At 36.8% G+C, this 12,437-nt stretch overlaps 1 protein-coding gene across 6 annotated transcripts in view; it reads right to left on the bottom strand.

The window, feature by feature from the left end:
- Nucleotides 1-12,437, bottom strand: part of KIF16B (kinesin family member 16B) — a 133,452-nt gene that overhangs the window by 94,479 nt on the left and 26,536 nt on the right. For all 6 annotated transcript variants that reach the window (XR_011738097.1, XM_065835284.2, XM_071805691.1 and 3 more), the window contains exons 8-12: nt 11,236-11,404; nt 10,951-11,082; nt 8,043-8,218; nt 6,117-6,182; nt 3,648-3,707 (exon numbers count right to left, since the gene is read on the bottom strand). Coding sequence is in view for 5 of the 6 variants with exons in the window: in XM_065835284.2 (XP_065691356.1) it covers nt 3,648-3,707; nt 6,117-6,182; nt 8,043-8,218; nt 10,951-11,082; nt 11,236-11,404 (603 nt within the window). In the remaining variant the exon portion in view is untranslated. The remainder of the gene's footprint in view (nt 1-3,647; nt 3,708-6,116; nt 6,183-8,042; nt 8,219-10,950; nt 11,083-11,235; nt 11,405-12,437) is intronic.

A 12,437-nucleotide genomic window follows, 5' to 3' on the forward strand; every position in this document is an offset into this window, starting at 1 on the left:
ACCTCCAGGGATGGTGACTCCACCGCTTCCCTGGGCAGCCTGTTCTAGTGCCTGACAACCCTTTCCATGAACAATTTTTTCCAAATATCCAATCTAAACCTCCCCTGGTGCAACTTGAGGCCATTTCCTTTTGTCATATCACTTGCCACTTGGGAGAAGAGACCAACGCTCTCTATGCTACAATCCCTTATTTGTTGTATAATAGTGAGGAGTGGAAGGATGAAAGCAAACATCATCATGGAAAACAACACTTGTCACTTCAGAGTGATTAACACCACCATACCTCATATGGAACCAGCACAAATTTAAACCCCCCATGTATGCAGTGTCTTTGCATAAGGAAAACGGGAGGATTTGGGCTTTAGGTGAAAGAGAGTGCATTATCAACACTCCCATCACCTGTCCAAGACATGTCCCATCTGACAACAGCATATATGAAGGATTATACAAGATGTTCACAGCTGATAATGACATTCAGCCGCACAGACTCTGCACCAAATCCAGAACTGACAGCATTTCAAGATAGGGTAGTCCAACATCCCCAGCCTAAAGATGCACACCGTGATGGAAACCTGTAACTTCGGGTGAAATGCACAGAAACAAAAGTCAAAAGGGATAAAAGCTACAAGCAGAAATAATGAAGAATACTGGGATGTGCATGTCAGCTGCACACATGGCACTGTGCCAGCTGAAATAATTGAATTTTAAGCTGCCAAGCACTTTTTATCAAAACTTTGCCTTCACACGGTATTCTCTCTTCCTCAGTATTTTCTAGCTGGATAGTATTTTCCATTCTCTATGAATTATTTTTCAGGTAGGATTTAGATGTTGCTGCTCTAATTTAAAACAAGGTTCAAAATAACTGGCAAGGGTGAAGAAGTTTGAGGAACATCTTCCCTGCAAAACAGAAAGCATCGCTGCTTTGTGAGGCCTGATGAAAGCGCTGTATTCAGTAAAAGCCAGGTAACTTTTTCCAGCAATATGTGTTAATCTAGTAGAAGACACCAACATGCTCTGTGAATCTTGCTTCCTGTGTTTTACAAGCCATATACAAATCCCTTTTAATTATTTTGGATTTAAACATGAACAGATTTTCCCATTGCCCTGTGAGAAAAATTCAAAACCATGCAAACTCTCATATTTAGAACCTAGAATGAAAATGCGTAACTACATATAACAGAAACGCAAATACCATTCAGCTACTAGTAAGTGCACTTGCATCTGGCAGGCATGTATTAATAGGTAATAGGTAGCTGTTTACATTGATTTTCAAAATCAACTGCCTAAAAGATTCGGAGCAAAAGGTGTTAGGGACTGAAAAGCAAAAGGTTTCTAATTCTCCACTGCAGGGCAGCAACTATCTCAGGACTGTGAGCCCAGGGGGAGGCAAGGAGAAGCAGGTTTTAAACATCAATAAACGCAAACGTGAAGATCTAAGTATTTTAATGAAGAATGTCCTGAAAGATACTGAATTATGGCATGGAAAAAGTTGCAGTTGTGGCTGTGGTGTGGTGGAGACACAAAGCCAGTCTCATTTCTCAAGGGGTGCTGAGACATTAAAGTTTTACAAATGAACAATGTGTCAGGTCTGTGTGTGCAAGGGGGTATGTCAATAATGAAAGAAAAAAGCCAGTGAACTTCTAGGAGTCCACTACAAGAAACACAGCTGCTCTCCATAGTTTAAAATCAGCTTTGTAGCTGCTCGGCCTGGCAAATTTTCAAAAAGCCCTTTTTCATGTGCATGCTGGCAATGATTTCAGGAATCATTAAACAAGCAGTGAATAAAAATACTGATATCTTCAGTAAAACTATGTAAAATAAAATAATACAACCAAGAAAACTTTTGCAGATTTTCAGTTTTTCAAGGCCAAGAAGGTCTTATCAGCTTTAACCCAAAAGTGAAACGTAAGCTGTGTTCACGTACTCAAATATCAGCATATAAAAGAGCAAAATACAGAAGCCATATGAATTAAACTAACAAAAGCTCCATACCAGAGAAGCAAAATCACAGCTCCTGTGTTTTTAAGTCCTGTGTTCAACTATTTAACAAATGCAACTTTCCCTTGTTTATAGGAATTGTTCACTTAACAACTTCTACAATTCTGTATCTTCTGTGGAAGAATCAGTGCATTTCCAACATTAAGCTTTAAAGACTTCCCATACACTACATCATGTTCACTTTCACAATTGATGAAAATTCACAAACTCTCCATGTGACAGTGAACTCCCCAATCCAGACCTGAGTAAAGAGAGGACTAATAAAGTTCTACGCACATATAGATGGTTCAAGGTAACAAAACAACAAAGAAATAATATAAAATTGGACCCAAAACATCTTGGAGGAATATGCAAATGGTAATTCCCAGTTCAGTAGCTGGACAGACATTAAACAGTCCATTCTGTCATGCCATCTGCTAGGTAGTTACCGACTCTGCTCTGTTCGCTAAGCTATTTGTGCCTTATTTTTATTTTTAAGCATGGAGTCATTTGACTTACTTGGAAGTCAGATAAAAGACACGGTGGTGAACTTTCAAAAAAGAATAAAGTGATACACAAAAAGAAAAATCAACTACAAAAATCAAGTTTCAGTGATAAGGAGGAGAATTAAAAAATTACTTCTAAATGCTTGCTTGAATTGCAGTCCAAACAAGTTTATGTACAGCAAATCATGAATGCTTAAGATTTGTTTTCAAAATGTTTATTTAACAGGGTAGCTAAAAAATTTGGTAAAAAATGTCAATGCATGTAACGGAAAGGAAACTGTGAATTATTCCTCTGTGTGTGTGCACACACACATGTGCTTATATACGTGTGTGGAATTATAAAGCAGCCTATTAAAATAGCACCTTAATCATGAGCCAAATGCCAACATAAAATCTTACCCATACAACTGAACAGCAGCAAAGATACATGCAGAGAACACAAAAGTCTGAAGTCTACATCATGCAAAAATCACAGCACAGAAAATCACCAAGCTGCCCCCTCGGACCTGTATTAAATCTACAAAACACAAGAGAGCACCGCGTGGATTTAACTGCTCCAGATGTAGTCTGGAGTCATATAAAGAGCACAATGCAAACCAGCTTACGTGAACCAGTTGCAAAAATCCCCGTGCTTGTGACTCCAGAGCATACTTAGCTCAGATGCATCTGTCTGGTTTGATCAAGACCTACTGGAGGAGATTCAACTGCACAAATCCCATTGAAAGTTGTTTTTCAAGTTTACAAGTCATTGCTGACTGAAACATGAATCTTAAGGCCAGTGCAAAAATCTGTATCCACTATGCAATGCATTCACTGAGATGGATGTAAGATAAAAGGTGATTATTCACAGGTCTTATTGATACAACACAAACACCAAGGGGACAAGAGATGTACTGGTGCTCGTGCCATGTTTTCTTCGTTTGTAGCTCAATAAAAACATGCAGCATTTTAAAGATTTGTTAAGAGATAAGCTGTTTTGCACCGAGGTCAATATGGTGAAAACAAAGAAAGAGTTGTGCTTATTTTTATTAACAATTATTTAAAATCTTATTCAAAAATAGCAGCATACCTGAATATTTGCTCTTAGAACAGAAACATTTTTTGAAGGAAAATCTTTTAAGACTAGTTCAAATGCCAAGCTGAAAATGTATTTGTTTTCCTTACTTTCAAGATATCTTGAGTTTCATTCCACTTGTTTGTCCACTCTTTGGTCAGTTCTTGTACCTATAAAATAATACAAATATTGAAAAAAAACCCATCATATCTCTTCTAAAGTCCTTGATAACGCATTCTCAGAGAAGTACTAAATATTTGTGCAATTCTTTGTGAACATTAGTACTTAAACATCTAGAAGAGCACTGTTGCTCCTCCAATAAGTGGCCATACCTACAATTTCTCTCTCTCAAAAAGAAAGAAAGAAAAAAATCTTATTTATAGTATAAAACAAAACAAAGGACAGGAATAGCCACTTCAAATAATGGCAGGCATTTTTGAGGAAATGGAATAATTCCATTAAGTGCTTCATCAGCCCTACAAAGTCTACTGCCACAGACTCATCCCTTTGCTCTAACAAAACAGCTCCTTTCCTACAATGCAAATAGGCACGTTCAGGCTAAAATACCCTGCAGAGGAAAAATCAGATAGGCAGCCTTCAGGAGAGAATCATAGTGGAGTTTGCTGCAACTTAGAAATCACATACTTGACCGAAATCAGCACACAAGAGGGAAGCTGCTGGCAAAAGCGTTACAGACAGGGACAGTATTGGCTATGAACACTTAGGTTTTGTCCATCTCATGAGTTCACTTTCACAGTTGTCATACCAGTAAAGGTTCCTTTCATTTCAGAGCCTTTTGGGCTTTTCAGAAAGCACTTCATAGAAGGTGCTTCAGGCACATCCACCTCAAAGCTCTGGCTGACTTGGAATCACAAATCACCTTGAATACAACATGTATCTAGACAGACACTTTCATTTATTAAATCACCAGATTTCTGTGCAGGAATTAAATACAGAGAGTTTCGAAAACATATGCCATTTTTTGAATTCACTTCAACTGCAAAAAGCTGAAAAAAAACCAAACCAACAAACAAAACCAAACCATCAGCTACATCCCTGTATTACTTTATGTATAAAACCATTATAGAATAAAAAAAACAACACAGGTAATCAGTGCAGTTCCTGCAAACACCTCCACATTTGATACCTCCAGCTTACCGTCCTACCTGTGTTTGCAGATCAGCTGCAAATTAATCAAGGGGAACTAAAGAAGTTTCTCATCTCTATATCACAAGATTTCAAAAGACAAAAGTAAATACATCTTTCAATGCACCACATTGGTCCTAGTGTTGCTTATCAGAATGTTAAAACAAAATAATTCAAAAAAATTCAAGAAAAACATGGAGGTCCGTAAGTCTATTTACCATACCAGAATAATTTCTGTTCCTCAGAAATCATTTAAAAGTATAGGAGAACAAATCAGCTCATTAAAGAAAGCCTCCATATATTTGTCAGATAATTTAAATATGGTGATAAAATCTTTAGATCTGTATAAACAAATTAATTATCGCACTCATTCAATTATTAAAAAAGCCATAAACTGCAACATCTAGAAAGAATTTTCAGTAATTATGTCTATTGTAATTATCATGAATAGTAATCACGTAACCTTCTAATGAGGCTGACAAAAGATAATAAAATATGCTCGATATGCTCCCCACGCAGAGGGGCCAACACTTCTGAGCAGGACAAGCAGTGATTACTGTCAGAGCATGAATAACATACTGTAATTAGCAAATAGTCAGCACTTCATATTACTCAGTTACTGTTAGATAAAGGCCTTATGTTTGTGCCCAAAAATAAAACCATACTCCATGTACTAACAATATCATCATTCAGCTCTGATCCAGCTAAACTGTTTCCTAAACCTAGTAAGAAGATCAAAAAAATAATTTGCAACTGAAGGCTTCTACTACGGTTCTGCAGGTACTACTTTAATTTTTGAACACAACACAATAAGGGTTCTTGCATATACTACCAAGTTCTAAAATGCGTTTCTAGCAGAAACTTGGCTTATGGAGAAGCCTGGAGTCTATTTTGCAGCTATAGTTCATACTAATACACGTGTTTTGGCCATTTTGGTCATCAAGTGTATTTTTAGAGTATCATTTCACTGAAAAGTTTCTTTAAAATTGGTTTTACCAGTGGGAATCCTGCAAAGCACAGACAGACACTGTGCCAATTATTTAGGTCAAAACAAGATTCTCAAAGCAATGCATTCATTCTCTAATTGTATTAATAAAGATCCAAGTAGCACCAGCATAAACCTTACCATTTAAACCACCTAAGGAGCCCCTATTTTTTAAAAGTATCATCATCTATAGTTGATTGGTAACTTCTTGACAATATACAGAACTAAATATTTGCTGCCATGTAGCTGAATGATTCCATATACTTTCCTCTCCTCTCTTCCAAAGCCTGAGTAACGCTATATTTTTAAAAACAGTTTGCAGTACCATGGTGGGAGAAAATTAAGTTGTGCATCAAAAAAATCCTGAAAATTATCGACACTGTTACATCCAGGCTTCCCCACTTTCCTTTTTCTGGTTTAAAAGCTGTTTTATGAAATTGTAACTCACCCTTGCTTCATTCTGCTGAAGCTTTTCTTCCATACTTAGAGCTATTGGCGAATCCAAGAGTGCAATCTGAAATTGTAAAGAGTAAACATAATCAAGTTTAGAAAAAGAAGGAAAAAAGTAACAATTTCTGGCAGAATCAAAGAAATGCAATTGTTCAATTTTAAAAATTATTTATGATGAAGTATTTTAAACTGCAATATATATAATTTTACCGTGAAATACTGTAAACAGAGTAATCAAAATCTTGTCAAAGCAAATACTTCAAATCCCAGTTATCGATTTGAGGGCACTATTTTCATTCACTATGGATACACATGCATGCAGACACTGAAACCAGACAAGTTTATAACAGGTAATTCCTGATACATCTATCCTTATATTTCTTACTATGCATCAATAGTTAATCATTTTGCTATAATACTTATGTGCACTGCTTATCTTTAATATATATTAATGTAACTGGCCTTAGAAGAGGAATATTTCTATACCACATGTACACACACGCACAATACTCCTTGTTCTGTGACCTTCTGCACTGAATCCAGCACTGTTTTTTGGTAACCAGTATCTTCAGTGATCTACATAAAGATTTGCAATACAGTATTCTGGGAATATAAAGGAAAACTACAAAAGAAATTAAACAGAGATTTATATTCTACTGTGCGTACATAACACCACCTGCTGTTTTACCAACCATCACAAATTCAATTAACTTCAGCAAGTTGTCTATTGTCTCCCACACAGCCATTTATCACATCCTACAACTGAAACAGATTTATTTTGCGATATCCACTGTTTTACAGCTCAGAACTAGGTTAAAGCATTAGATCTTCAAAGGGGTCCAAGTTACATCTACTTCGATAACTCTAAATCAAATCATATTCTGAAAATAAATTAATTTTCCCCTCCTAAAGAATAAAGAAGAAACACAAGTATAACAGAGTAATTCAACCCCATGACGAGTTTTCTAATTGTTTGTTACAAAGCAGAGCTCTCTGCTTCAGTCATCTACAATGCCTATCACTGCTTCCAACTGTGGTCCCATCCCCTTTTTCAGCAAACATTTTATAGCATGAAATCTTGCTGAAGTACCAGCCTTCTATTAAAAAAAGCGTGTGCTGAGTGACATTTCACATCGCACAGTCTATCCAAAGCAAAATTAGATGGTTCTACAAATAAACCTGAAGTATCGTTTCAGGTACTTCCCAATTGTATTTGCTCAAGTATGAAATCTAGCAGTCCCAAGTGACTTTATTTAGAAAAGATGACTGGCCTGGGCCAATTGCATATTCCTTACTGTTAGTTTGGTATCACTATGCTGGAAAGAGAAGAGAAATAAGCCTGAGCTTGTGCAGCAAGTTTTTATAACAAGAAAGAGAGCTGTGCAAAAGGGAAGCATAGTGTGACACGTTTTCTTACACCACCACTGAAAATACTTGTACATATTTAGCATATTACATGCTTTCCAATGTACCGTGCAGCCAAACACATACACACACCAAAAAAATTGTTCAAACCCATCTATACTCCTACATTTTAATATTTATACATCTTAAATGCTTTATACCTTCTACCAGTAAATAAAGTACCTCTTCAGTCCATCAGGCTAGACTCAGGAAATAATGTTAGTGCTCAGACTCCGTATGCTGTGGTGACGACCTGTTCCACAGCACACTGCAATCAAGCTCTGATTATATCAAGAGAAAGCTAAAAGCTTTGGGATGACAATTTTTCCCCCCTTATGTTAAAAGAGGTAATCTACTGGCCATATGGAAACTGATTCAATCACGAAAATAATATTCATTCATAGCCTCATAGAGCTTGTTTACTCAAATCAATATAATGAAAGATAATTATCTCATTACATTCTAGAAATAGATGTTATAACTCAAGGAAAATTACACATAAATTTCAAGTAAAGCTAACCTGATTCCCTTGAGCAAGCAGGGCTTTTAATCGGGCTATTTCAGCTCTCAGCTCACGGATCAGTTTGACGTTAGGATCCTCATTAATAGTAGGCTTGTTGATGATGTTTTTGGCTCTATTTGCATAGCGAAGTGTACTTAAAGTTTCTCCATAATTGACATCAGCAGGTGAAATAGCTAAGAAGATGAAATCAGAAACAGTTTATCCAGCAGCATATGTTTCATTTAGTAAAGTTAGTCTATATTTTAAACGTCAGATAAACTTAATGTGGATTAAGAGACAGAAATATATGATTAACCAGTATGGCTACAATTAGTTGCAGTTCTTCACCTAGCTCCACTGCTTTCATGTCATTATACCTTTGCTTAAGTAAATTCTGTATAAGAACAGCATATTAGAATAATCAGGTCCAACCACCAAGCGTTGTAAAGAAATCTTGCTGTCAATCTACTTAACATTTACATTTCTCCGGTACACATAAACATCCTATGTGAATACTTCACAAGCTTTCTTGGAATTTTTTTTACAATAACAGTGGGACAAACGGTATTTTGCAATTATCCATGTAATCATTGCATGAGAAAGTCATTTCAGATAAAAACACAGTAGGTTCAGTCCAAGTTTTGGAGAGAAATTAAACAGCATTCAAACATCAAGCAGACACAAAAAGTAAAACATATGAGAGCTTCTATAATTTACAAACCTAGCTGTTCTGCTGAGCTGCAGGCATCTGGCAGCACACACAACTATTACCTAGCTGATGCATCAAGAGAAATTGGTATTATTTTTACAGGCAATTTAACCAGGAAAAACAATGGAGTTTAAATGAAAGTGCTAATGCTCTCCTTCACTTAATTTTCCTAACAATATACAAGATGTTCCCAATTAAAAAGATAATTACTGCATCCAAATAGACGAGCAAAAACACAGAAGAAAGCGCCATGCAGAAATGACAAGGGACCAGAAATCAGTAATCAAACGGAACAAGAGACCCAGAGAATCCGATCATGAAAACACCTGTAAAAATAATCAAGTAACCAAAATATTCTGCCCTTCCTTATTCTTTCAACAGTAATAAATTTTATTCCTGTGGTAGAGACTCCCTGAATGAAGGGAGATGCACTTGGCAACAGACTATACTTCCCTTGCTCACACTATTACTTCCCTACTTTATCTAGTCTCCTCTGCACTAAATTATTCTCTTTCTGGAAGGATGTTACAATACGTTATAGAAATATGACAAATGGGAATTGGATGTTTAAGAGCCTTTCCTACAGTCTGAGATGATCTTGCTGCTTTTTTTGTGTGTTTAGTTACAGAAAAGGAAGGCCAAACGGATCTGGACAGCTTGTCAGGCTGTGTTCGGCAATTCAGTCGCATTACCAGTACAGTTACTGTTGGAGAAAAGATCAACCATCAAGGTTCTGCCCAGCAGAAGCATCCTTAATAAGCAAGGAGGCAGCTGAAAAAGCAGCTTGGCACCCTAACCATTAGTATAGGCACTAAAAGCTCACTATGTTTCTATAATTTCTCTTCCCAATACCTTTGTCAATTAAACAAACAAACAAACAAAAACACAAACCACAACCCAAAACAAGTTACTCAACCATCCATAACATTCTGCGATTCTGTGATTCTATAACTGAAAGAAAGCATCAAGAAGATGTCAGTAGGGTGTTATTTAAACAGCCAGGAAAAAAAAAGCAGAGTTTGGTCGAAGATCCTCTCTTGGTATTAGAGTGATGAGCCCAAGCAAAGAAAGTGGTATAGATTCTCAAAACAGCCCAAAAAATCATGCAACCAAGGAACTGCTACCCAGGGAATTTCACTGTAACAAAACCACTGAAGACCCAGAACTTAACCCACTGCATTTTATTCCCTCAGTTCTGTTCTCCCGCCATTCCCAAGAGAGGACGGTGAAACTCCATTTCATTTGAGCAGGAAAGAGTGAGAGAAATTTCAGAGCTGCTCTTCTCTTCACACCTTATATCCAAAATCCTCCCCTTCCCTTAAACATCCTCCTGGCTTCACCTGGTTATTCTGGGAATGTAATTCCCATTCCAGTTGGTTCAAAAACCTGCAATATGTGTGCTACAGGTAGGTTTTTAAACCAAGTGATCCTTACAGAGCTTCCTACGGGTAAAAAGGAAACTGTAAGAAAAGTTTGCTAGATGACTGATCATAAATAATTAAATTTAGACAGAAAGTTAAAACGCTGTGTGCATTCAAAAAGTAGGTTAAATTAAAAGAGACAGTCTTACCCACTGAATGTCAAATGAGACCAGGTTGTTTCTGCTACTAATGCAACAAAGCCAACAATTTTGGAAAGGCAAACCAATTCACACATTAGTATTAAAAACATCTCAGCTTTATGTATGTAGTCATTTTTTTTTACCGGGGATCAAAGACAGTAAGCAGGGGAGGAGAGGCATAAGGGGACAGAAGTACAAGACTTTATCTAGAGTAGGGTTTGAGTATTGACCATAACTAACTGAGCTGTCTGGCATGCAATTGAACCTCAGGAATAAGCAGGAATGGTTACTTGAAGTTTAACTGATCAGATTGGCCGTTACACTGGGTATGTGTCAAAGAATCACAGCAGTGAGGTAGATGAGCAAATTGAAAGAAATTAGGCACGTACATTTAGATGATCCTTACTTATGCAAACAAATGTCTAACGACTGCACATACATAGTCTGGACGTTTTGTTACCTTTGTGACACATGCACCCATGTAGGTAAAAGCAGAGTGTTACTAGAAGACTCAGAAATAAAGAAAACATAAATACATATAAACAATTTTCTGCCTTAACAAAGCATCTGGAATCTCATTATTTACAGCCACTCCTATTAAGAATGCACTATTCAGGATGCAAAAAAAAAAAAAAAGTACTTTAAAACACACTTACTGGCAATCATAATAGTTTTAGAGTTTCCTCCTAGGCTATCTTTTAACAGCCAAGTCAACACAGAGTCCCTGTAAGGCACAAATACTTGTTTCTTCTTTGAAAGAGGATTTGTTGCATCCTGAGATAAATCAGCTGTGACAAGGAAATAGGAAAAAAATAAAAATAAAAATACATATTTTCATTCATTTTCAAAAACTGTATGTGTTAGACCTCTGCTTGTATAAGTAAAAATGAACAGAAGTGTAATGATAAAAAAAAAGACAAGTATAAAACCCGGTGACTTACCTAAGGCAGAAATTACATTTCCCAGAGTAACCAGAGACTTATTAATATTCCCTCCTTCCTTTAATCTAACCCCTGTGGCACCAGTGGCATCTGCTCTTTCACTTCCAGCAAGATCTACCAAATGAATCTTGCTAACAGTCTCACAAGGCATTTCAGAATCAAATTTAGCCTACAGAGAAAAACACAAAGAAAAGTGTGTTAAGCTACCAAATTCTGAAATTTTACTGAATCCAACCTAGTAGCCTTTTCATGTCATGACTGAATTTAACTTGTTCACAACAGCAGAGCTTGAGAAGACAAGTGGATTAGAGGTGGCACAGAAAAGCATTTGAATTGCTGGATTACTCCCACACAAGCACTTCTTTAAATTGTAATACTTGCAAATTTCTGGTCATTTATGCACATGCACTGACTAATGAGAGTTGCTATTTACACAATGCACAGTGAACATGTGCTGAAATCATTTTATTAAGCTTTCAACATATAAAGTTACAGCATACACAGACATATTTACACTCAATTTCTCCCCCTGCCTCCAAGTTCAAATAGGTAGCAACTGCAATTTTATTCTACAATTTTAACGGAGGTTTCCTCTGATTTATATTTTAATTCACATAAGTCAAATCCGACTGCCCTGTCTCAAAATTCCTTCTACTTTTACAGTACAATAGTAGAACAAAACCTTTCGCTGCTTGCCTGTGATCGTCTTTCAAAAGCTTTGTGATGAGCAAAGCATCATTGGTGAACAGCTGGTCCATGGGATTTTGTGTATGTTTGGCAGGGGGAGACATGCAAGTTCTGTCAGTAGAGTGAACCACCTCTGTATCACCTTCTTTTCGTCTAGTGGGTTATCCATGGACCATTTATAAAGCTCCCAAAAACAACAATAAAGAGCACTAGCCATTAGAAAAGGAGTTTACCACATATAAACCAAAAGATCACTATGTCCTGAGAAAATCTCTTCATTATTCCAGCAGGAAATCAAGTTTTCCACTAGTAACAGAATCAGCAAGAAAACGCCCAGAAAACATTTCTACACTAGAATTCAGGCCATGGAGACAGCTATTTTCATAAATCTCGGACGTGATTCTGTGATTCTTTGATAACACGAGAGCTCTGGCTCTCACACAACAGGCATCTCACCCACTCCTCTCCACTGCAGCACCATGAAACAACCTGGCACCAGTCTCTGTTATTCAGCC

The sequence above is a fragment of the Patagioenas fasciata genome, chromosome 3 (genome assembly GCF_037038585.1).
Source record: "Patagioenas fasciata isolate bPatFas1 chromosome 3, bPatFas1.hap1, whole genome shotgun sequence".
Taxonomy (NCBI): Eukaryota; Metazoa; Chordata; class Aves; order Columbiformes; family Columbidae; genus Patagioenas; species Patagioenas fasciata.